The following is a 27,923-nucleotide window of genomic DNA, read 5'->3' as shown; positions in this document are numbered from 1 at the left end:
AGTATAAATATGTTTTTGTAACCACTGTAGTTCTTAAATGTTATAGCAATATATTATAAGTTACGTAAAATGTGTGAGACTGCTACTTGCGGAAGATTAAGGGCTTTTGCAAGTAAATATAAAAAAAAACTCGGAACCTCCCCTCGAGAATGTGTGTTTTGAGAAAGAATCTCCAAGACACTCAACAATTACTCATTTAACTTACTTGATAAAACTTTTTTCCAGGTAAAAAGAACAATGGAAAATGGCCAGGAATTAGGCGAAGAAATAACAGTAAAGAAAATCATCACAAATGTCAACCAACGATCGCAGAATTACAACTTTAATACAAACAGTCAGAGGGTCAGTCAGCCAAGCACAGGCACAACACGGGCTCTACTGGATAGAATAACATTTGAGAGTGAAAATTTAAAAGTTAGCCAAAGTGAGAACTCTTCAAGAAGGAATAGTGATGACGGGGGAAGAACTAAGAAGGAGAAACTTAGAGAAGGTAAGGAAAAGACAACATTTTTGAAGTAAAACTTTTTTACGCACGCTTGACTTGGGAAGTAAGCTGGTGAATGCCTGATGAGAGCGTTACGAAAAGAGTGATCGGGTGAGGCGAACGGAAGTTGAAAAGGAGACATAAGTTATATGGAGTTAAGGTTTTACTTCAATCATGTGGTCTAAAGTACACTCGTTTTTTTTTAATTTCTATTTTGTAGTTATTACAAATTTCTTGTCATCATGAAATGAGCATGTGGTAGGGCATAGCAGGAATTTTCTTTTTTTTTAATTTACTGATTCGGTCTGTAACCACTGCTGGGCATAGGCATCTTTCCCGTTTAAAAGAAGAGATGAAGTTTAATCCACCACGATGTTCCACTGCGGATTGGCGAGCGATAACAATCGTTATGATCAGGTGTTTGTGATAACCACCAGGACCGACAACTTTACGTGCTATGTGAGGCTCGGTGGGGAGACACACAAGAAACCCAGACCGAAAAAAAATTTGTGCCTACTGAATATATTATTGGAGCAGCGTGGTGGATTAAGCTCTGATCCTTGACATGGGGAAAGAGGCCTCTGCCCAGTAGTGGGATATTACAGGCTGAAGCGAATACATTAATAGCGATAATTGTAATTAAAGATGGCACCAGCTCAGAACCTCCAACCGCTTGTATAACGAACTATAATGCATGGAACGACATAGCGAACTCGACGTCCACAACCAGAACTGAACTCAGTACCTCCGATGAAGCTGTTGACCATGTGAGTATGATGCTTTCACTAGTTAGTCCAGTATCATCTCTATGGAATCTTAACTATAGTATGAAATAATGTCATTGCACGTCACTCGGCAGAATAAAGTAACTAATACTCTAATTGATTCAAAGGTAACATCAGCACATCAACACAGTGTACCTATATTCGCCATAAAAGTAAATCTAAAGTATCTATATATAAATAAAATTGAAGTGTCTGTTTGTGATTTAGAAATAATTATGTCTCATTAGGTGCATATAGATATTTAAATGATACTTAAATATAAATAAACGATTTTAAAATTTTTGTCTCTCTGTTTTTTTTTTGTCCGGACAATTTCAATGTAATATCCAGAGCGGCTGACCCTGATTTTATTTGTTTTTTACTGAAGGAAAGAGGAAGTTGTGGAGTAATATATAGGCTACAATATATCCTGGGAATCCATCTTAAAACCGCGTTTGCCACGCACGAGTACCTACTGCCCAGATATAGAATAAGAAAATATTTTCTTATTAAATACGTCAATTTTTCCAAGCAGATACCACTAAAATCCCAAAATAAGATTATATAAAGTAAGTTCATTATCCCATTATCCCCTCGGGATCACGATCACGCCATTAAAAAAATAACGAGTGTCCACATACAATGTCCCACGCGAACGAATTCGCGGGTACATCTAGTTTGAAAATAGAATTCTAGTTGTAGCTTGCCCTTTTTTATCTTCCGCTGATGAATAACTATCAGTAACTTACATGAATGATAAGCATCTATACCATTCGATAAAGCAAACTCCTAGAAGTAAGCTTAATTTTCATTTATAAATTTTTAAATATTCTTTTGTTCCATTTTCGGATCACACGTCTTCACAAAGCTTTATATTTCCATAAATATTAATTGTATTAAATTTGATAAAGATCCGAGATCGTAGACGTAGCCACGACTCAGCTTTACCCAGCACTCCTACTGACCGGTCAGCTTGGAGATCAGCTGATAGCCTCGCACCAGACTCAGCTTTCGGTACTTCTCTTGCTGATATCATGGAAAGTCCAGGTAATAAGGTAAGTTATTGTTTATATTTTTTATATGCCTATTTCAGCAAACAAGCTCACGGCCCACTTGATAGTAAGCGGTCACCATAGTCTATAGACATCTGCAACACCAGAAGCATCGTAAGCACATTGCCTACCCTTCCCCCGACCCGCCCCAGAAGCTCTCTACCTTACTCAACCAGGAACACAACACTATTTGAAAGCAGTATTATTTATCTGTGATCATCTTAATGGTGGAAGTACTTCTCCAGATGGACATATAAATAATACTTTGAAACTATGAAATTTTAATTTATAATTAAAACCAGATACATTTACGAGACGATATAAGATCGAGAGAGAGTTCAGAAGAAAGGAAAGCTAGAATATGTTGGAAGTTAGTGAAAAACGTTACAACAGCCGCCGGAGCATTTAGTAAAAAAGGTACTCCAGCTCTACCCGGCACACCTCTACCTAGTTTTCAGGTAAGTTACAATTATAATGACAGGTAAGAGAGGTTTTAATTATTACTTTATAATAATAATAATTTTAAAAAGTAGCTGCTGAGTTATTTGTAGATGCTTATCAGCTGAATCTACATTGCTAATCAGTAGTAGCTTCGATTTAATCATAATTGATTAAAATAAATATAATTAAATTTTGTAGCATGACGATTCAAAAGTGTTTTTGAAGCTTACTGAAATAAAGTAAATTTCGATTGTAACGTAGACACAAGGAAATTAATAAGTACGTTAAAATTAAATGCCTTTGTTTAGTACCGGTTACTAATACACTTTATCTAGGAGAAACACAATTTACACAACTTACGATTAGTTTATATAATTAATTGTAAGTTGGGCTGTGCGGTTACGGCAGTTAAGCATATAGCCACCCCCTCTCTTGCTGTGTGTGTCGTAAGGCGACTAAGGGATAAAACAGTTCTACTACCACCTTGGAACTTAAAAAGCCTACCGATGGCGGGATGACCATCCAACTGCTGGCTTTGAAATACACAGGCCAAAGACGGACAGCAGCGTCTTCGTGACAAAGCCAGCCCTGCGGTCACCAACCCGCCTGCCCAGCGTGGGGACTATGGGCAAAACACATGAGTTCACGCCATTTTATTTATTTATTTATTTATTTATTTATTTATTTAAGCATACTAACAATATACATATTTTTACATTGTTATAAATAATTTTCGGCGCGAACTTGTGGAGGCCTATGTGCTGTAGTGGGCCGCAATAGGCTGATGATGATGTTTGATGTTGTAGTTTTAATTACATCGATAAACTTAAAAGTAATTATCAAATAACGTTGTTGTAGCTTTATAGCTTGTGCGTATTTTTTTTGTTTTTGTACGCGCTTAAAATTTCTTTGGCTACTCGTAATTTGTTGATATAAAGATCTGCAAGCTTTAAATTATATTCAATAAACATTTAATTTATTGCTTTATTAGATTTTTACGATCATCGTTTGAGATTTTTCATATATACAATTCTGTCTAAAGTCTAACTTACGATTCCGCCTGTGTGATTCCATCTGCTGGCCATAGGAAAAAAAAACCTTCAATTATCTTTTTTTTTTTTTTTTCAATTTATTGGCCAATACATAACAAATACATTTTAATTTGAAATTTAAGTACCACGAAAACCTCGCGGGTTTATCTGGGTACAGAGAGTCACTCAGTTAATTCAGTTTCATATTTCATCTATACAAATAAATAAAATTGGAGTGTCTGTTTGTAGTATTAAAATAAACGCTTATTACTAAATGCATATGAATGTTTCTACATATACTAAAATAACATTTTTTACAATTTTCGTCTGTCTGTCTATTTGTTTCGGCTAATCTCTGAAACGGCTAGACCGACTTCGGCGGAATTTTCACTGGCAAATAGCTGATGTAAAAAAGAGTAACTTAGGCTACTTTGATTTTGGAATATTTATTTTATAAATCTGCGAAAAAATATCTTTTTTATCCCCAGTCAACGTCAAACAGTCAAAATTCAAATTATCACGACGATAGAAAACCGTCCGTACCGAATTCGTTACCGAACACGTCTGCTCGCAGTTCAAGAAGAGATACTTCACGTAACGCTTCGATACCGAATAATAATGTAAAAGAAAATGATATTGGAGAAACTAGCCCTGAGGTAACTATGCCGGTACTGTGTGGCTACGGTACTGAAGAATATAGCCACCCCCTCTCTTCCCGTGGGTGTCGTAAGAGGCGATTAAGGGATAACAAGGTTCCACAACCACCTTGGAACTTAAAAAGCCGACCGGTGGCGGGATAACCATCGAACTGCTGGCTTTGAAATACACAGGCCGAAGACGGGCAGCAGCGTCTTCCGTGCGACAAAGCCAGTACTGCGGTCACCAACCCGTCTGCCCAGCGTGGTGACTATGGGCAACACACATCAGTTTACGTTATTTTTGGCGTAAAATTGTGGAGGCCTACGTCCAGCAGTGGACTGTATAGGCTGTAATGATGAACTATGCCGTTGTTTATATTTTATACTATAAAAGATGCAAACAAGCGCACATCACCTGATTGTAAACGGTTACCGTAGCCAACAGACGCCTGCAACATCAGAAGCATTGCAAGCGCGTTGCCAACCTTACCCTCGACCCTGTCCAGCCGGCCTAGCATGCATACAACGAGATATCTCTTGACGAGAGAGAGAGATAATGTCTACATCGAGTATTTTCTCGATTACCCTAACATGCGCACTACGAGAGACAAAATTCTCTTCCGAAGACTTCGCCTTGTCGAGTAGAGAAACATTGTCAACCATAATCACAACTGAATATCATTCTTATTTCTTATGTCGTAAAGTTGAATTTACAAGGTTATTGACCAATTTCAAACGAGTGACACATGTTTTATTTAACAATGTTCTCGGCCTTTTGGCTAAGATAAAAAGTGTATATCAAATTTAAAAAATCTAATATGGAAAATAAAACGGCGTAAGTAAATGAATTTAATTATATATGTAAAACAATATGCTCGTGTTGTGCTTTATATCTTGTCGCACATTAGATAATTGTAATTCTATCACGCATTGTTTTTTTTTTTTTTTTTTTTTTAATTTTTAAAATTTTTTGAATTTTTGAATTTTTTTTTTGATTATTGATTTTACTTTTATTCTATTTAATTTTATTTTTAGTTATTGATTTTTTTAATATAATTTTGTTTTGTTTTTTATTCTGAATGTTGTCTTGTCTTGTTGTACTAACCCAATATGGACTTATACTTTGGTCTGAAATAAAGTATTATTATTATTATTATTTAGAATAAGAAGCAACAGGGCGCAAATACGTTTTTTGTGTCATTATATGGCACACTTCACTCGACTTTTCGCATTTCCCGCTCTTCGTATACCGAAATTATATAATTATAATAGGGAAACGCCATGGTATACAAAAAATAGGCACCCGGTTTTATTTATTTTTTATTTATCGTCTTTCTCGTCGATAATATTGAAGACGAGAAGTTTCTCTTCCTAAAACGACAAAATTCGACAAAATTACGACGTTATGTTAGCTTCCGTAGAGATAAATATCACAGATCACTAAAATTTAATGATTATCTCTTCTTGACGTAACGAGAAGAGTATCGCGTGCACGCATGTTAGCTACTGTAGACATAGAGAGATAATACGAGAAAAGGGGTAGACAATATTTTGTCGTGGCGCGCATGCTAGGCCTGCAGGAGTTCTATCTTACACAACCACACTTCTTGAGAGCAGTACTATTTGGCTGTTTTCTTCTGGAAGGTATACTTCGCTAGTCGGACTGACCAAATTTCGAGGGAAAATTGTGCCTAACTCCAGTATGGTCCACACATGTACTTTATATCTTTAACATACGTACACGGTCGTCTGTTCTTTTTTTTATGTCACTAGGTCGGCAAACAAGCGTACGGCTCTTACCGTACCGTACCGTAGTTTATAGACACCTGCAAGACCAGAAGCATCGCAAGCGCGTTGCCGACCCAATCCCCAATCCCCCCAGGAGGACTCTGGTCACCTTACTCACCAACAGGAACACAATACTGCTTGAAAACAGTATTATTTAGCAGTGATCTTCTGTAAGGTCGAGGTACTACCCCAGTCGGGCTGCTCCATATTTTGAGCAGGAAATTCCTGCTGTGCCCTACCTCAGTTAGTCTTAAGGTAACTATGTCTTTGTGTAGATAACAGACGATTGTTATATTTACATATTTTGTTACGATTATAAAATAAATATAAAAACACACATTACATCGAGATGCGAGACAGTATTCGTAACTTTATCCTTCGGAGCAGAAAGCTGTGTCATTGCAATCTTCGCTCAAGGGCTAGTCGTATTTCTTTTTGCTGTAATAAATGTTATCATTTTTACAATTGACAATAAGTAGCTTAACTAATAATAGCGACATTAAAACCACTACGATTCCAACTTGATGTTGGTGAATAATTAAATTTAATTTTATTTTAGGGTCTTGATCCAGACTCGCTAATGTTTCGAGACGGTAGACGCCGTATCGACATGGTTTTAGCGTACGAGGAAGAAGATTTTGGAGTGATGACGGAGGCTGAAGCTAAGAAGAGAGATTATAGGAGAACCTTTCAGGTAAACAGTTAAAATAGTTACTAATTATTGTGTGACTTTTATGTAAATGTGATTTTCGTATGTTTTTGTATTTCAAAACATTGAATTTTTAATATATAGTGCTAATAGTGGTAATTCGAGGATGACAAAAGAATAAAAAATGTTTTTGTCTGTCTCATCACTTCAGCTAAATACAGTCGACTGCTGGACATGGACACTACGCTGGGCAGGTGGGTTGGTGCCGCCCGGTTAGTCTGCCTAGGGTTGTAAAATTACTAAGAATTAAGTCTTTATTTTTTCGGATTGACGTTAATAAATAAAAACCGATGAATATATTGTTAGTGCTTAGTGTTTGAACCTAGTGCTTTGTGTTGGACCTAGTGCTTGTGAATAAAGTCTTGAAAAGAGTCAGCAGGTTTTTCTCTCCAAATCCTTCGAACCCTAACACGTAACAATATTAATAAATTTTCTGATAAAATTTTTACAGAAAAATCACTCTGATTTTTCAGTAAAAATCAGTTATCAAAAAGTCAGTTTTTAGTAAATATTGAAATTGAAAATTATTCAAAATAGAAAATAGGTATCTTTATAATATAAAAATGAGTCGCTGAATGTGTTGCTAAGCGCAAAACTCGAGAACGGCTGGACCGATTTCGCTAATTCTTTTTTTAAAATATTCCTTGAAGTACGAGGATGGTTCTTACGGAGAGAAAAATTCAAAAAAAAAATTTAAATTTCCTGAAAAAGTCTAAAAACAACACTTTTCTATACTCCCATACAAAAGATTTGTGATAATACTTCAAAAAGTCAATTGGAACTTTAATACCATACGATAAAGTTTGTGTTAGGCGATACGAAGTTCGCCGGGTCAGCAAGTATTCTTATAATCTTAAATCACCTTAATTTCAAGGGGTTTTATTTCCTTTGCAGGAAAACCTAATAAAAGAAGGTCTAGAATTAGAACTGGAGAACAAATGTCTATCGTTCGACGGTAAGACCTGGTTCCTCAAAATCCACATACCCTGGAAGACTGAAATGAGACTCGCCGAGGTGATTGGTATGAAGCTGCCTACCAAGAGATTTATCACTATATCTGTTAGTGCTTGGGTGAGTTATGTTTTATTTTGATTATAATTCGTATAATATATTAACAATTAATATTAGGATTAACAGTATGGGCAATATTTACTATAGCTAACTTAATTTGCTTTTTTATACCACTATTGTGGCAATAAAGCGTATTTTACAACTGAGGTAGGGCACAGCAGGAATTTCCTGCTCAAAATATAGAGCAGGCCGACTGGGGTAGTACCTCGACCTTACAGAATATCACAGCAAAATAATACTGTTTTCAAGCAGTTTTGTGTTCCTGTTGGTGAGTAAGGTGACCAGAGCTCCTGGGGGGATTAGGATTGGGTCGGCAACGCGCTTGCGATGCTTCTGGTGTTGCAGGCGTCTATAAGCTACGGTAATCGCTTACCATCAGGTGAGCCGTACGCTTGTTTGCCGACCTAGTGACATAAAAAAAAAATCTACTTGCTCGTAAATGACCATTACAATGCCAGAACCCCACTCGCTGTCGAGATATTGTATCCTTCAGGATCTCTGGCCCCTTATTAATCACAGAAATACAACACCCCTGAGAGCAATGTTATAGCAGAGCAGGAGAGTTTCAGAGAAACCATTAAAGTAGCGGAGGCTGCGGTAACTGCTTTACACCATGTGGTCAATACAACCTTGAAACACGACCTGGAAATACAACCTTTAATAAGTCCATTTCTATATTAAATCAAAATCATAACTTAATATGTCAAATTTTCATCAAAAGCACCTTCAAATCGTCATTTTACAAGTTAAAAGTTTTAAGGGATTATCATTTTTAAAAGTGAAGGTACCACCGATTCGGAATGTAGATTCTGCAAAGAAGAATCGGCAAGAAACTCCGCAGTTACTTTTTTGAAATGGTGATAGATAAATTCGCAATATGGAGCTGTATAAAATATAGCCTGCTGGAAACCAAACATTTATTAATGAAAATACTATAATTTATAAAAAAATATATTTAACAATCCACCCAACAGAGTGACGAAGCCCAAGCTGAAAGAGACAAGAAATGGTACACGAAGTGGCGTAGAAAATGGAAAGATTTGTACGAATATAAACACACAAGAATCGAACCTGAACCCTCATTTTATGCTGCCACTGATAAACAAGGTGTTAAGAGAGAGGAACAGTAAGTATAGTACTTTGAAATAGTTGTTAATAGTTGTTGTGTTTTCTTGAAGAAATTTCAGGAAAAAATGTAGACAATTGCGTATGTTATGACAATAACTCATTTACGGAATTGCTTATTTTTTATTAAATACACAAAACGTACATATAACCCTCTCTGCCAACTGCAGCAACGAGTGAAGTGATTTTTGTCACCATCATCTATCATTCATCATCATCATCGTTTCAGCCTACTGCAGTCCACTGCTGGACATAGGCCTCCACAAGTTCGAGCCAAAAATGGCGTGAAATCATGTGTGTTGCCCCAGTCACCACGCTGGGCAGGCGGGTTGGTGACCGCAGTACTGGCTTTGTCGCACCGAAGTCGCTGCTGCCCGTCTTCGGCCTGTGTATTTCAAAGCCAGAAGTTGGATGGTTATCACGCCATCGGTCGGCTTTATAAGTTCCAAGGTGGTAGTGGAACTCTTCTATCCCTTAGTCGCCTCTTATGACACTCACAGGAAGTGAGGGTGTGGCTATATTCTTTAATGCCGTAGCCACACAGTAATATAAATAAATACTACACTTGTTAAGAAATTTTTACTGTGATGTTAGCATATTAAACCATGATTACCTGTCGTTCCTGTTACTAATTAATGCTACGATCAATTTTAGATTTTTAGTAAAAGACAGATACACGCAGTTTTCGCCAGCACAGCGCAGCTTACTTGTGATGCAGATTTTACTGCGAGTTAAATACGACAACACTGAAACTAAGGTAAGTTACATTAATACATAATTGATGTTTACCTTGCACTAGAAATTATAAAAGTATAGTATTAAATTATTAATTAGAATAGATTTTAAATGATACGGTTTTCAATCATTGTTAATACATTAAAAATAACATTAATTACCTCAATGAAAGTTACCGTTATAAAACTAAGCTTAATTGTTACCCTAAATAATTCTCACTAAAACGATTTTTTTTTTTATAATAGTAAAACTAAATTCTATATAAAAAGTTGAACGTAAAATTATATTTTCCAGATGGGCATACGTCGTTTACTAAATGATGGCACATATTTAGCTTGTTTCCCCTTACACGAGGGTAGGTATGATATGGATATGGAGGATAAGATGCAGACGGATCGACGGGTAAGTTATAATTATATAGTTAATTAGGTAAAAGTCAATTATATAATGAGAAATATTAGTTCTACTACTACTGCTAAATATATAAGTTTGACCATACTTCTCTGTATCGTATATAAATTGATTATCCTACAAAATTCCTTACTTAACTAAAATCTTTGCGAAGTTTAAAACTGATTATTAACTTAGAAATAATCTTGTTGTGGCTCTCCGACTTCGATCTGGACACATTCCCCTAAATGGTTTTGCATATTTAGTTGGCAAGTCTCCAACCCCAAAATGCTTAGAATGTGATGTAATTGAAGACGTGTACCATGTTCTGATCGAATGTGTTCGCGTTGAATCGGAGAGGTGGGATTTTTATATTAAATATAATATTAACTTGTTCGATTTGGGTCTGTGTAATGTGATTTTGAGCAATCAATTGTCAGCAGAGGCTGTAATGATGTATAACTTGTACAAACTAGTAATAAAACGTAGATAAGTTTAATATAAGCCCCTATGAGGGCGACATATTCAGTGTATGAATAAACCCTCTATAAATAAATAAAGATTAAAAAAAATATATTAACTTAGACATTCTACTTACATAATAATATTAGGTAACGAAAGTTTTATCTTATATAATTTTACGACTAATGAGGAACAATATCAAAAATGCTTAACACTAAATTACATTTTAAAATTGACTTATTTTTCATAAGCTATTTATCACAAAAAATACTGAGGGACAAAGTCAATCAGTTTTCAATCTACGAGTATTAATAAATATTTATCATTTTCACTCAGCTATTGTACTTAGAATGGGCACGTCCTTGCAAATGGTATAAAAAACAACCCCTATGGCTAGTCAGAAGGTACTTTGGCGAGAAAATTGCGTTATACTTCTGTTGGCTCGGCTTTTATACCAAAATGCTGTACGCACCGGCTATAGTGGGGACATTATGCTTTTTATATGGTCTAGCTAGTATGAATTCCAGTGATAATATACCTAGGTAAGTCTTACACAATATTTACACTCAGCTCAGTTATATTAAGTCTATAACATTGATGATTTTTTTTGTATAATTTTATTGTTATTTGGTTGCATAATATTCTAATTTAGTAAGTGATGTGTATATAAAAGAGAATTATTACTATAAACTATATTGGTTCTTTAAATATGTTTAGTATAGTGAGCCTTTTTGCAATTTCAAATTTTTAATAATTCAAAATTTACCTGACTTTTATAATTAATAAATAGTGTTTAAATTTTTTATTTTGAGTGATATTTTCTCGTACGTAACTATCTTAATCGAATTGTAAATAAACTATAAACTTCAAATAATTTAAGTAAATGAAACTTACATGACTTTATTTTGTAAGGTAATTTTCATTTATTTATATTTACAGGTAATTTTTAAATTAGTATTTGGTAATTACCCCTTAAAATAAGCTTGTCTTACATGTATTATCAACTTATTATCAATTTGATTTGTGTATAGCAAAGAAATATGTGATACAAACGGACCGGGGAACACAACTCTATGTCCGTTGTGTGATAAAGCCTGTCAGTACCAAAATCTCTCCGATTCGTGTCTCTTTGCAAAGTTGACGTATTTATTTGACAATCCAGCAACTGTGTTCTTTGCTATTTTCATGTCTTTTTGGGGTGAGTATTTATTGTTAATATTTTTCTCGTATGTATTTTATGTGGTGATTTTTTTATTGTTTTTAAAATAAATTGAATAGAAATCGGTGCAATGTTCTTAGCAACTGGTTTGATTTTATTTATTTTTTCGTTGTTCTGTATCTTTCTGAACCGCAGAGATTTTTAACTAATTAAGTTTTGAAATTAAACAACTTTTCATTGTAATATGAAACTTTGAATAGTCACGGGTTTCTGTAAAGAACTCACTATAGACGGCGCTACGGTTCGCTTGAACCGAATATAAAATCATCATATCAAAAATTTCGCTCTGGCGGGTACATCGTTCCATAGCTTAATTGGCTAGAGCGCCGACACGGCCAGTCGGAGACGTAAGTTTGATCCCCACTAGAGCGGTCAATTTTTGATATGATATTCAAAAATGTTAATTAAATAACTTTTTCGAATTTTATCGCGGTTTCGTGTACGTACGTTATAGATAAAAAAAAATATATAATCATAATAACTTTGTAACGTTAGGACGTCTGACACCTCAGTCCTCCCGTGACCATGGCTGCTCTAAAGTATCCGAAACGTCGGGCATCTGAAAAAGTTAATAAACCGTGATAAAATCCGAAAAAGTTGTTTCATTTCAATGAGTGAAATTCGCGTAAACATTAGACAACAATAATTAGGTTTTACCACTAATTTCTAAATAGTAGATATTTGTCAATATTTTAAAATGATTTTGTAAAAACAAAAGCAATGCCGATTAATAAAATATCTGGGGATATTTTTCTATGGGTTGTATCAAAAATCTATCTCTGTGTTTCAATTCTTTCTTCATTTCACAGCAACAACGTTTCTCGAGCTTTGGAAAAGGAAGCAATCGGTTTTGAGATGGGAGTGGGACTTAGGTGGTGTTGATCAGGTACAGTTAGCTTTATATTATTACGGTTTTTCAAAACTATATATAATAAAAATAATTTGGTCAAATAGTTCCAACACATAACACTGCGTAAATAAAATAAGATATAATGCTTTTACAATATGATGATATTTGGGTTGTCTGGAAGAAATGGCTATATAGCCATAACTCCGCCAATTGTTCTTACGTAAATACGTAATACGTAAATATTTTTTAAATGTGTTTATTGTTTAAAATGTAGTTGTGGTGTAAAATAAAGTATAAATAAATAAATATAATACCATCTTAATATATATAAATCTCGTGTCACAATATTTGTCCTCAATGGACTCTAAACCACTTAACCGATTATAATAAAATTCGCACACCGTGTGCAGTTCGATCCAACTTGAAAGATAGGCTATATTTTATTTTAATATATTAATTATTATATTTAAGAAAAAAATAAAGAAGGCGGTACAAAGTTCGCCAGGTCAGCTAGTACAATATATGATAATGTAGTTATGATATTGGATGACAAAAAATTAAAAAGAATCAAATTTAATTTTAAATTAATCTTAACCCATATATTAAATAAATATCTCATTTATATAACAATAAAACAATAAAACTTATACAGATAATAAGACTGATATATTTTTTTCACAACATTTACCTAGAAGTTATCATTTACCAGCTAAATTTCTAAATCGTTCCAGGACGAAGACCCCCGTCCAGAATTTGAAACTTCAGTGAAAACATTCCGCACGAACCCAGTTACGAGAGAAAAGGAACCTTACCTGCCCGCCTGGCAGAAGACCATGAGATATGTTGCTACTAGTTCCGCTGTTTTGTTTATGGTGAGCCATTGAACTTTATGTAGTTCGATACATACACACACACACACCCAATGATTTTAGTGTATTTAGATCTAAACCAATACATACTACTGCATTAAACTGTCCAACGATAACAAAATAGAATTCATAAATTGAAACTTTAAACATTAATTTTAATGGACTTAGGAACTGTTTGTTGAAATTACTAATTTTCCATGAAGATGATGAACATATTCAATATAAAACATGTAAAACTGGAGGAAAGTTCTAAAAACTCACGCTCGTAGCACTATTGGACGCTTTCTGTAAACTTAAGTTGGGCCGCTCGTATTTTAAGATGAAATAAAACTAAAAAATGGATAGGAATTTTATTAATCTACACACAGAATTTGGAGTTTTGAAGGGTGGTAAATAAACGCCGGGTAAAAGTATCACGGATCATGGTAATTGAACTTGTACTTTTGCATTGATTGTTAGTTATATATTTCCATTTATTGCAAAAGTGTGAGACTAATTGATAATTCTTTAAAATGAAATAAGACTATATTGATAAAAAAATCCTTTATCATCATACGATACGATTCAGCTTGTGACATCCCAAGCTGGGCATAGGCCTCTTTCTCCGTGTGGGAGATGGATTGGAGCTTAATCCAACACACTTCCCTACTATGAATAACGATCGCTATCAGGGATTTATGATAACAACCGGGACCGACGCCTTTACGTGCTCTAGGGAAGACCCTAGGGGTGTCCCCAACGTGCTTCCAAACTGGAAAGAAGTCTTTGTACCAATACAAATAAATATCCATCCAGAGTGGGAATCATATCCTCAAACCGTGAACGTTTCAGGCGACTACACGCACCACTACACCAGAGGTTGTTGTTGTCTATCATCATATTTAAGTTTAATTATGCTTCAGCCTGTAATATCCCACTGCTGGGCATAGGCCTCTTTCCCCATGTAGGAGAAGGATCAGAGCTTAATCCACCACGCTGCTCCAATGCGGGTTGCCGGATATATTCCCTAGTATGAGTAACGATCAACTATCAGGTGTACATGATAACAACCGGGACCGACGGTTTAACGTGCTCTTCGAAACACGGTGGGCAGACCAACAAGGACTGCACAAACACCCAGACCACGGTAATCAATATGGCCATTACAAATGTTTGTCATGTGCGCGGATCGAACCCGCAACCGTCAGCGCAATAGATACAATCTATGGCTGTCACTGTTGCGCCAACGTGGCGTAAGTTTAATTAATACCACTCAAAGAAACCTATACGAATAAATGTATCTACTTTTTCATAGATCACCATCGTAATGGGAGCAGTACTAGGCACCATAATATATAGGATATCAATGGTGTCAGTCATCTATGGAGGCACGGGGTTCTTTTTAAAGAGACACGCGAAAATCTTCACTGCAATGACGGCCGCGATGATCAACTTGACTATGATTATGCTTCTGACACGGGTAAGTTTGGACACGTACTTTTTAGTGACAGGTAATTTTCATTTATATATTAAAATGTAGGTAAAATCATGTTTATTGAATGGTACTGTAGATAGTTTTGTTTAAGGTAATATTATTATAATATTCTTGTTTTATTTTTTTTACTTTTGTTAACCAAAATGGTCACAGCACTGGATTGTGGCTGTTCATCTGGCGGTTGTTGATAATGCATTTGTATTGGATATACAGATGTTATCGTGGTCTGGGCGTTTGTGCTCATATATTATGTATATTTCCGGGCCCCCGATACTGGAGATAATCCCAGTGGGCGGCGTTGAGTGTGAAGCGTTTATAAAAAGACAAAAGAGAGTTATATTTGGTAATTTTTTACATATATAGGACAATATAATGTAACACAAATGAAGTATATTGTACACCCAATCTAAGATATAAAATTCTCGTGTCGCGGTGTTTGTTGTTAAACCCCTCCAAACGACTTGACCGATTCTCATGAAATTTTGTGTGCATATCGGGTAGGTCTGAGAACAAAACATCATTTATTTTATTATGATTTTGGTGTTGAAAAATACATACAACCCTAAATTTTCACCCTTCTACCACCAACCCCTATTTTCAAATAGCGTTTAGCGGCAAGACAACGTTTGCCGAGTCAGCTAGTATACCTATATTAATTTATATCATCAATTATGCGTAGAAAAATTGTCGAATAAAAACAAAAATCCACACAATAGGCTGTTTTGTCACAAGAGCGATCTCTTCCAGACAACTTTTATCAAAAGACGTAATAAATAGAACAAGACTGAGGAAGCCTACATCGTTTTTTTTTTTTTAGATATACGCTAAAGTGGCTGTGTACTTAACGAATCTGGAAAATCCGAGAACACAAACCGAGTACGAGGACTCTTATACGTTCAAGATATTTTTCTTCGAATTCATCAACTTCTATTCGTCTCTAATTTATATTGCATTTTTTAAGGTGAGCAGTATTTAGTAACTATAATTTTTACCTTACCTAACCTACCTGGTTATATTCTTTAATAATAATAATACAGTCACCCCCTCTCTTCCCGTGGGTGTCGTAAGAGGCGACTAAGGGATAACACAGTTCCACTACCACCTTTGAGCTTAAAAAGCCGACCGGTGGCGGGATAACCATCCAACTGCTGGCTTTGAAATACACAGGCCGAAGACGGGCAGCAGCGTCTTCGGTGCGACAAAGCCAGTACTGCGGTCACCAACCCGCCTGCCCAGCGTGGCGACTATGGGCAACACATAAGTTCGCGCCATTTTTAGCGCGAACTTGTGGAGGCCTATGTCTAGCTGTGGACTGCGATCGGCTAAAGTGTGTGAACCTAACCTAAGCTTTAGGTAGTTACTATTATATGCACATACATTTCGGCAATTATTTTTTAAGTAACGACTCCTGAATGCGTGACGAGAGCGCTACAAAAAGTGATCGGGCGAGGCGAAAAGAAGTTGAGAGAGCTATTAAGTTAGTGAAGATGGAAAAAGAAAGAGTTACGTTTTTACGAAGTTTTACTTCAGTCGTGTGGTTTAAAGCACACTCGTTTTTTTTTGCTTAAACCGAAAGTAAAAATCATCATATCAAAAGTTTCGCTCTGGCGAGTATATCGTTCCATAGCTTAATTGGCTAGAGCGTCGACACGGTATGTCGAAGACGCGGGTTCGAATCCCGCTGGAGCGGTCAATTTTTGATATGATATTCAAAAATGTTTAGAATTCCTAATTGTGGGTAACACAAAAATAAAAATCGTACATATTACTTAGATTTTTCTAAAAATCCACTGTGTACGTTTACCAGAAAATTGCCTAAAAATGTTTTTTCCAGGGTCGTTTTTTTGACTACCCAGGAGACGATCAAGCAAGGAAATCGGAGTTTTTTAAACTGAAAGGAGATATATGCGATCCAGCCGGATGTCTCTCTGAACTTTGCATACAATTGGCTATCATCATGATCGGGAAGCAGTGCTTTAATAACTTCGTTGAACTTGGTTATCCGTATGTGCATCTTATTTTCCTACATAAATTCCTCTAAACTAATCTACTGCATTATGACATGACAGTGACGACAATACAGTATTGTCTCTTTTTAACCAACAAAAAATGGAAGGGTTCTTAATTCGACTGTATTTTTGTGTTAACTCATAAGTCAATTATTGTTTATTATGCAATGATATGATTCAGCTTGAACATCCCACTGCTGGGCATAGGCCTCTTTCTCCATGTAGGAGAAGGATTGGAGCTTATCACCACGCTGCTCCAATGCGGGTTGGCGGATATATTCCCTACTATGAGTAACGATCGCTATCAGGTGTACATGATAACAACCGGGACCGACGGCTTAACGTGCTCTCCGAGGCACCTGTCTATTATCCAATGACGGTCAAATAAGCGCACAGTGCCTGATGATAAGGGGTTATCGTACCCTATGGACGCCTGCGACACTATAACTCTACCCTCGCTGTACACACAACGCATCCATATCACCACGAAGTCACCGTGTATTGCGTATTCGAAAATTACCAAAATCGGAAACATAGACAATTTTTTAGTGGTTTCCTTCGCGTGGAATGCCGCTAATAAGACATGAAATGAAATGAAAACATTTATTTCGTCATAAGGTGATATACACACTTAACGAAAGTCAAAATAATGTCATTTACAAAAATAATCTATACAATAGATAAAATTGTAGGAAAGTCAAAACTGTACATTGAATATTTTTTTAAAAGAATACTAAGGGTGTGATCTACAATCGATACCGAAGCCAAAAATATAGTTTTTAGAATTTTTGTCTGTTTGTCTATTTGTCTGTATGTATGTCCGGGATAAACTCAAAAAGTACCGCATGAATTTACTTCAAATTTGGCACGAATATTATCAAGAAGTCGGGTCAACATATAGGCTACATATTATCACGACCTAGGAGGACCAACCAGTGAACCTTTAGTTTTTCAACGCATTCTGTAACAACGTGTAATCTAACGACGCATATTTGAATGTTGTTGTTATTACGAGTATGTTTATAACCATGCTATATAAGTTAGCTTCCGATAAACATAATTAAATGAATATAAGTAGACAAGACAATTTTAAAGCAACGCCATCTATGAGATTTTTCTGTAGATATGAAATGCAAAGAAGAAACGGGTAAATGAATGTTATTTTAAAAGGTATAATCGTAGGTATTTTTGGTGCTGTATAGCTTTCATGCAGACGACGTTGCGTGCAGCAGCTAGTAAAAAATAAATTCAAAAAAAAAACTCGACAACAATAAATATAGCTAAGGTAGCAAAAAAAAATCAAACGATAAAATAAAATTTGGGTACATTACAAACTTAGGTAATATACTCAGTGTTATGCGCAACCTTAACCTAGTCAAAGTATTCCATAATATCAAGTCATATTCCAGAACCAAGACATATTCCAGAATATCAAGCGCCAAGTCGTCTTTCACACTTCACGATCGTGGTATCGAGTACATCAATAACTTATTTTGGGCATAATACAGGAAACTGCCACCAACCCACCTGCCCAGCGTGGTGACTACGGGCAAAGCACATGAGTTCACGTTATTTTTGGCGTTAACTTGTGGAGGCCTATATCCAGCAGTGGACTGTATAGGCTGTAATGATGATAATGATGACAGGAAACTGCAAAACTGGTGGCGAAGGAGATCACACCGCGCCATCACACGAGACCGGAGTCACGCGCACATGGCCTGGGAGCAGGACTACCACCTCCAGGACCCCGGCCGGCTCGCGCTGTTCGACGAGTATCTGGAGATGAGTGAGTGGGTGGTGTGACGTGGTGTGGGGCACTGAGGTAGGGCACGGCGGGAATCTTCTGGAAATCTGGAGCAGCCCGACTGGGGAGTACCTTGACCTTACAGAACGCTTCAGCCTGTAATATTCCACTACTGGGCATAGGCCTCTTTCCCCATGTGGGAGAATCAGAGCTTAATCCACCACGTTGCTTCAATGCGGGTTGGCGGGTATATTCCCTACTATGAGTAATGATCGCTATCAGGTGTACATGATAATGACCGGGACCGACGGCTTAACGTGCTGTCCGAGGCACGGTGGGGAGACCCACAGGAACTGCACAAACGCCCAGAACACGGCAAACACCTGTATGGCCAATACAAATGTTTGTCATGTACGGGGATCGAACCCGCAACCGCCAGCGCAACAGGTACAATCCATGTCTGTAACCACTGCGCCAACGCGGCGACCTTACAGAAGACCACAGCTAATAACATTGCTATCAAGTACTCTTGTGTTTCTGTGGTAAGATTACTAAAATTCTTGAGGAAGCTCGGGTGTGGGGTCAGCAACGCCCTGCGGCACTTCTGTTGTTTTTCGTCGACCTCGATTGACGATTCGAAAGTGCTTTTGAAGCCTATTTGAATGAAGTTATTTTTGATTTTCAATTTTGATATTTTCAATCACCAGTCCTACAATATGGCTTCGTGACGCTCTTCGTAGCGGCCTTCCCCCTCGCCCCACTATTTGCCCTGTTGAACAACATCGCTGAAATAAGGTTGGATGCTTACAAGATGGTGACGCAAGCCAGAAGACCCTTGGCAGAGAGAGTTGAAGATATTGGTGCATGGTAAGTTTCTATATTTATTATGAAATATATAATTATTAGCTGACCCGGCAGACGTTGTCTTGCCCGGAAAACAGCTATTAAATTTGATTGCTTACATACCGATAGCGCCACCTACTGGGTCTAAATGAGATAAAAACTACCCTATTTCCCAAGTTGGACCAAATTACAGATGCTTACAAAATTTGATAAAAATTGTTTCAGTAATTTCAGAGTTTATCGCCCACATATATTGTGACACGAAATTTCTATATACATCAATATTTGTGTACAAAAGCTCCAACTGTTTTTTTTTTATGTTCTACCTCAGCCTGTAATATCCCCCTGCTGGGCATAAGCCTCTTTCCCCATGTAGGAGAAGGATCAGAGCTGTGGATTAAGCTCTGATTCGGCTTGGTGGATATATCCCTACTGTGAATAACGATCGCTATCACGTGTACGGTGGAGAGACCCACAAGGCCTGCACAAACATCGAGACCACGGCAAACATCTGTATGGCCAATACAACAATTTTGTCATGTGCGGGGATCGAATCCGTAACCGCTAGCGCGATAGCCACAAAACAGTGCTGCGACCGTTGTGCCAACTCGCCGTCTATTAATTTTATTTACTTCACTGCATCAAAAAATATTACAGTCAAGTACAAAAAGCGAAGCGAAAGCGGTGCTGTGATCGTAGCGTTTTTTTTTCATATTTGCAAGCAAACTCAAGTATGTTTTAAATATTTTTCAGGTACGGAATCTTACGCGGTATAACGTACGCTGCAGTTGTTTCTAATGTAAGTTTTTTTTTCTACATATTTAAAATAAAATTGTAAAACTTAAAGTTGTAATAATTTATAACATTTATAAGAATTTAGTTCCGTCGCTTGGAAAGTTGATAAATGTAGATAACAAGATAACGCCATCAATATAATTAATAACATAAAATTTTATTGTATGTTAAAATAAAACGCTTATTTTTCTAATGTAAAGTTAAAAAAAAACCGAGTGTGCTTTAGAGCACACGACAGAAGTAAAACTTCTTTAGCTCCATTTAACTTATATCTCCCTCTCGACTTCCATTCGCTTCGATCGATCACACTTTTGCTAACGCTCTCGTCACGCATTCACCAGCTTACTTCCCAAGTCAAGCGTGCAAAGAAGTTTTACTTCAATAAAAATGATAATGAAATATAACAAACGGACGCAACTTACCACCCACTTAAAACCTTTAGGCAGTTTGTGTCTTATCACATAAGCTTTAATGGTCCGGGAGCCAGTTACAAATTTTCATGACCAATTTCCTCCGAATCGAAACTTCGTAAAATGCATTATATATTTATATTATGAATATTAACGACCGTCAGCTGCGACTCCGTGGGTGGGGTGAGCAGTTGCCACCTCCCACGCATGGAGAAAAAAAACTTTTTTAGTCATTTCCTCACAATTTAAAATTTGTCGGATTATAGTTTACGTAATATTTTGAAGGAGAATTGAAGTCCACTGACCATAACATGGTGGATTTACGTCAGCTGCCTGCTTGAACGTGAAAAAAATATTAAATTTTCAATAAAAATTTCTAATAAATAAATAAAATAAATGAATAAATTCGTACCTGGCTCCCGGACTATATGTCGTCTAGTAAGACACAAATATGATTTTATTTCAGGCCTTCGTAATAGCGTATACAAGTGATTTTATACCACGTATGGTCTACAAGTACGTGTATTCGCCAGACAATACCTTAGCCGGGTATATTGATCATTCATTATCATGTGAGTAAAACATTATTATAAGCAAGAAGTAATATTGTTAAATTATTTTACCAAGTTTTTGTTTTTATTTTGCGGAGCTCGATATTGGAACGAAGTTCCTTACGGCAGGCTTGACATTTGGCTGGGCGAGCGAACTGAAAAAATGATAATGATACTAAAACCGTAAGAAAATATATAACGGAAGTGACGTAATATCAGTCACACGACCGTATAATATGACTTTTGTAAAACTAAAATATTACTAGTAACCTTTTTTTAAATTATTTATGTAATTTTATACTGTCGACAAAAAAGAAATAAAGACGTGTTTTTTTATTCCACTTAATAGTTTGAATTATTATTATTGTTATTATTTTGTTTGATTTATTTTATTTTACGGTATTTGTTATTTTCTAAAATACCAAATTTCCTAAATACTTTTATGTACTTAATTAAAAACCAATCAAGAAAATTAGAAAAAAAAAAATCAAGAACCAAGAAGAAAATATATATAAAATTCAACATTTTTTTTTCAAATTGTGTTACTTCTATACTATCCGAAGGAACTTCGTTCCTACCCGGTGTCCCATGACACCACATATTTTGACATCATCTACGAATGTTTTGTTCACGAAACTGAAGTTTGCGGGTAGATGTCGTTGGCATTAGTGTTCATACCCGACTACCTCTTTTCTCGTACGTTTGCTGCGTTAATTTAAAATCTTACAATATGAATATAATTCGATTTTCTTAACGAACTATATTGATCATTTATTTTTAGTTTACGAATTTTAAGATAAACTATTTGTTTTGTTTCGTCAAAATAAGGTCATTTTTACCTATAACTGACTATTTTTTTTTTAAGTTTTTCTAATTTATTTTATTGCGTGGATAGGTCAGGTCAGGTACGATAAACTCTAACGTTATACATATAAGTAACAACCTATACAGCGTCTTATTAAACTGGCGTCCTTTCATTTAACTGTGATATCAGTGACAATATTAATAAAATTATTGAATGATAATTATTATTTATAACGTTACTGTCGTTTATACCCCGAGTAGAAATTTTTTCGCGTTCCTTAGCAGGACCAGACCGGGCGTGCCCGATCTGGACTGGATAAGGTATGTAACGCAGAAGATTTGGTAAAGCTTTAGATTAGGAAAAACCGAATTTTGGGACCGTGGGGGGAAGGGAGAGAGGAGGGTGGGGAACGCTACCCCTGGTACCACTGTCACACTTCGAAACCCCATGGTTATGGAGATATCTATGGTTAAAGTTTCGAGGTTAGAAGAAGAATTTTGCAGCTTTCACACATTATTTTCACATTTCACGCGCATTTTTTCACATTACACATGCTATTTTCATATTTCACACGTTATTTTCACGTTTCATAAGTTATTTTCAAAATAAAAACGATCTCGACTCCAAGTTCAACAAACGATACAACTTACGTTACTCGTGCTCCATTAATTTAACGTTTTCACACGGTTTTTTAACAAACGATACAACTAATGGTTAACAACTGAAAAATAGATGTTTTAATAAAAAATGACAGGCCACTTATCGTTTCGCTCCAAAAATAATGTAAGCATAAATTCATTGTTTTTGTTTAAATAACTGTAAAAGCAAAGGTCTAAGAACATACAGCCTTGTTTCATCTTATGTTTTTTACTTAAATATATTTTGTTTTTATGACCAGACCTGGTCCTGATAGAGCTTGCCGGATCTGGCGTGCCTAATTCTATCCTGATCCGGTCCAGATACATGATTTGGTTGAGCCTGACTTGTTTTCTAGTCCGGTATGTTAGTATCGTGGCAATGACAGAGTCACGGGAGTTTTAAAGTTAGGTAGGTTATTTATAGCCGATTTTCTCATGTCATCTCAACATTTTTTTAACTTTGTTGATTTAAAATCACGTAGCAACGAAATGCCGTCACTTACCTCCGTGCGGCTCTAAACGGAAGGACGCCAGTTTAATAACACGTTGTATATCAGCAAATTTATATTAATTCGGTAACGAAAAACCGGCGAAGTGTTCAACACGTCGGACTACCGCGAGGAGTGGGGCGCGGACGAGAACGAGGTGGACCCGGCCGTGTGCGCGTACCGCGGCTACCGCAACCCGCCGCAGCACAGCGACCCGTACGGCCTGTCGCCGCACTACTGGCACGTGTTCGCGGCCAGGCTCGCCTTCGTCGTCGTGTTCGAGGTAGGGGTGTGAACTGTAGGTGTTCGACACTACCGCGAGGAGTGGGGCGCGGACGAGAACGAGGTGGACCCGGCCGTGTGCGCGTACCGCGGCTACCGCAACCCGCCGCAGCACAGCGACCCGTACGGCCTGTCGCCGCACTACTGGCACGTGTTCGCGGCCAGGCTCGCCTTCGTCGTCGTGTTCGAGGTAGGGGTGTGAACTGTAGGTGTTCGACACTACCGCGAGGAGTGGGGCGCGGACGAGAACGAGGTGGACCCGGCCGTGTGCGCGTACCGCGGCTACCGCAACCCGCCGCAGCACAGCGACCCGTACGGCCTGTCGCCGCACTACTGGCACGTGTTCGCGGCCAGGCTCGCCTTCGTCGTCGTGTTCGAGGTAGGGGTGTGAACTGTAGGTGTTCGACACTACCGCGAGGAGTGGGGCGCGGACGAGAACGAGGTGGACCCGGCCGTGTGCGCGTACCGCGGCTACCGCAACCCGCCGCAGCACAGCGACCCGTACGGCCTGTCGCCGCACTACTGGCACGTGTTCGCGGCCAGGCTCGCCTTCGTCGTCGTGTTCGAGGTAGGGGTGTGAACTGTAGGTGTTCGACACTACCGCGAGGAGTGGGGCGCGGACGAGAACGAGGTGGACCCGGCCGTGTGCGCGTACCGCGGCTACCGCAACCCGCCGCAGCACAGCGACCCGTACGGCCTGTCGCCGCACTACTGGCACGTGTTCGCGGCCAGGCTCGCCTTCGTCGTCGTGTTCGAGGTAGGGGTGTGAACTGTAGGTGTTCGACACTACCGCGAGGAGTGGGGCGCGGACGAGAACGAGGTGGACCCGGCCGTGTGCGCGTACCGCGGCTACCGCAACCCGCCGCAGCACAGCGACCCGTACGGCCTGTCGCCGCACTACTGGCACGTGTTCGCGGCCAGGCTCGCCTTCGTCGTCGTGTTCGAGGTAGGGGTGTGAACTGTAGGTGTTCGACACTACCGCGAGGAGTGGGGCGCGGACGAGAACGAGGTGGACCCGGCCGTGTGCGCGTACCGCGGCTACCGCAACCCGCCGCAGCACAGCGACCCGTACGGCCTGTCGCCGCACTACTGGCACGTGTTCGCGGCCAGGCTCGCCTTCGTCGTCGTGTTCGAGGTAGGGGTGTGAACTGTAGGTGTTCGACACTACCGCGAGGAGTGGGGCGCGGACGAGAACGAGGTGGACCCGGCCGTGTGCGCGTACCGCGGCTACCGCAACCCGCCGCAGCACAGCGACCCGTACGGCCTGTCGCCGCACTACTGGCACGTGTTCGCGGCCAGGCTCGCCTTCGTCGTCGTGTTCGAGGTAGGGGTGTGAACTGTAGGTGTTCGACACTACCGCGAGGAGTGGGGCGCGGACGAGAACGAGGTGGACCCGGCCGTGTGCGCGTACCGCGGCTACCGCAACCCGCCGCAGCACAGCGACCCGTACGGCCTGTCGCCGCACTACTGGCACGTGTTCGCGGCCAGGCTCGCCTTCGTCGTCGTGTTCGAGGTAGGGGTGTGAACTGTAGGTGTTCGACACTACCGCGAGGAGTGGGGCGCGGACGAGAACGAGGTGGACCCGGCCGTGTGCGCGTACCGCGGCTACCGCAACCCGCCGCAGCACAGCGACCCGTACGGCCTGTCGCCGCACTACTGGCACGTGTTCGCGGCCAGGCTCGCCTTCGTCGTCGTGTTCGAGGTAGGGGTGTGAACTGTAGGTGTTCGACACTACCGCGAGGAGTGGGGCGCGGACGAGAACGAGGTGGACCCGGCCGTGTGCGCGTACCGCGGCTACCGCAACCCGCCGCAGCACAGCGACCCGTACGGCCTGTCGCCGCACTACTGGCACGTGTTCGCGGCCAGGCTCGCCTTCGTCGTCGTGTTCGAGGTAGGGGTGTGAACTGTAGGTGTTCGACACTACCGCGAGGAGTGGGGCGCGGACGAGAACGAGGTGGACCCGGCCGTGTGCGCGTACCGCGGCTACCGCAACCCGCCGCAGCACAGCGACCCGTACGGCCTGTCGCCGCACTACTGGCACGTGTTCGCGGCCAGGCTCGCCTTCGTCGTCGTGTTCGAGGTAGGGGTGTGAACTGTAGGTGTTCGACACTACCGCGAGGAGTGGGGCGCGGACGAGAACGAGGTGGACCCGGCCGTGTGCGCGTACCGCGGCTACCGCAACCCGCCGCAGCAAAGCGACCCGTACGGCCTGTCGCCGCACTACTGGCACGTGTTCGCGGCCAGGCTCGCCTTCGTCGTCGTGTTCGAGGTAGGGGTGTGAACTGTAGGTGTTCGACACTACCGCGAGGAGTGGGGCGCGGACGAGAACGAGGTGGACCCGTATCCCTTAGTCGCTTTGGAACTTAAAAACCCGACCAATGGCGGGTTAACCATCCAACTCCTAGCTTTCAAATACACAGGCCAAAGACGGGCAGTAGCGACTTTGGTGCGTCTAAGTCAGCCCTGTGTTCACCAACCTACCTACCCAGTATGGTGATTATGGGCAAAATAAGTAAGTTTGCGACATAATGTTTGGTGCAAACATAGGGAGGCCTACGTCCAGCAGTAGACTGCGATAGGCTGAAGTGAGTGTATTTTTGTATGTTTGTAATGGATAGTCTTCCATCCATCAACCAAATTTTACAATGAAGGGACAGTTTATGTATAACCTTGCCGAAGCAGCTCATATATAAAGACAATTAGATTTGAAAATGGCTAAGATTTTTCACGTGGAATATGAACTATAACTCTTAAAGTACCCCTCATTTGAAGCACCGTTGTAGTTAGCAGTCGAACACCTTATGTGTAAATCTCGTATTAACGGGTTATAATAAAACGGCAGACAACAGAAAATCAAAATCGTGTTATCAACGCTAAGCCGAAATTTAATATTAGCCGATATTTAATATTTTATATCAAAAACCTCTAATATTTTCTCTAGCACGTGGTATTCGGATTAACCGGATTAATGCAACTCTTCATACCGGACGTACCAACGGAACTCAAGATACAGATTCAGAGAGAACTGCTCCTTGCGAAGGAGGCAAAATACGAACATGGCAGACGAAGACTGTCGACCGAGTACAGACAGCTGATCAGCCAGAACAGCGATAACGGTGAGGAGTAGAGTGAAGTAATATAGCCTATTGAAGCATGTAGAAACATTTAGTGAATCATTAGCATAGTTAGGTTATTTTTCTATAATCGAATTTGTACTCCTACTGCTGTAGATAACAATATTACAATTATAAATTATAACAATAACTTATAAAATACACACATAGTAATGCAAGCACACACACAAGCACGCACATACACAATTTCATAAGAGTCAGGGTCTGTTTCACAGGTTGTGGATAACGATATCGAAGGATGACGGTATCCAACAGATAAAACTTTGATATATTATTATTTTTTTCCATCGATTCGATCGATTGAAACTATGAATCCAAACGTTAAAGTTCATTAGTCGAGCCAAAACAGTCTGTATTAGTTCCCATTTTAGCGCGATTTCCAGAAAATCTTTTGTTTTGCGGACCTTTACGAGTAGCATGGGGCGTTTTGCCCTCTACCCCCCCCACTACGTCACTGTTAGTTCCTGATGGAAAGACTAAAGATGATCACCTGGTAATACCGAACCCTAAGGACTAGTTTTACAAAAGCCGAAACCGGCCCTTAGTTAATTGGCAACTCTCTAAAATTTTATAATCCTACACAGTAAAGACACAATTATAATGTAATAGAATAGACTGTCACATTGCAATCCTCATAATTTTTATAGCACTGGCTCTGGCACTTTCATATTTCTGGCAATTCGAGGGTAACAAATCCCCTTTCCCTAGTGGACGCTGGCAATGTGCCATCTCGCTGGCAACGTCGTACTTCTCGCGTTTCTGATGCCCTGGACGCGCATGTACCGGCCACGCCTACTTCTTAGACTTATAGAATACTTCTAGCATAATTCTAGAGTTTTTTTTTATGTAGTCTTAATGTAGACAAATGTTGGTTTTAATGTGTGTGTTCGGGGGGCGTTTATAAACTACATACAAGTGTAATTTTAATCGTTTTCTCGCAAACGAAAAAAAACGACTACAATTTACATTGTCAAGATGTGGGTAGTTGATAAAATATCAATTTAAATATTATTAGGCATTATTAGGAATAAGTCAAAAATAAGTCATCAGATAAAAAAAAATTTTAACACTCAATGGACCCTTTTTTATTATATAATGGGCTTACTCTTGACCCCAGTCTAG

At 39.2% G+C, this 27,923-nt stretch overlaps 1 protein-coding gene across 1 annotated transcript; it reads left to right on the top strand.

The window, feature by feature from the left end:
- The first annotated feature begins 210 nt into the window (after positions 1–210).
- On the top strand, positions 211–27,866 carry LOC123668201 (anoctamin-4-like). Its single transcript, XM_045601990.1, has 25 exons — positions 211–490; positions 1,130–1,251; positions 2,160–2,303; positions 2,603–2,758; positions 4,261–4,321; positions 4,385–4,428; positions 6,758–6,892; positions 7,802–7,978; positions 8,953–9,104; positions 9,758–9,860; positions 10,133–10,240; positions 11,027–11,232; positions 11,722–11,888; positions 12,719–12,795; positions 13,491–13,631; positions 14,923–15,087; positions 15,920–16,063; positions 16,937–17,106; positions 18,758–18,897; positions 19,563–19,722; positions 20,452–20,497; positions 21,370–21,475; positions 23,493–23,668; positions 26,609–26,774; positions 27,510–27,866. The coding sequence occupies exons 1-25, from the start codon at positions 238–240 to the stop codon at positions 27,602–27,604; spliced, it is 3,414 nt and encodes a 1,137-aa protein (XP_045457946.1). The 5' UTR covers positions 211–237; the 3' UTR covers positions 27,605–27,866.
- The last annotated feature ends 57 nt before the right edge of the window (positions 27,867–27,923 follow it).

The sequence above is a fragment of the Melitaea cinxia genome, chromosome 30 (genome assembly GCF_905220565.1).
Source record: "Melitaea cinxia chromosome 30, ilMelCinx1.1, whole genome shotgun sequence".
NCBI lineage: Eukaryota > Metazoa > Arthropoda > Insecta > Lepidoptera > Nymphalidae > Melitaea > Melitaea cinxia.
This window is presented reverse-complemented; position numbering and strand designations above follow the sequence as displayed.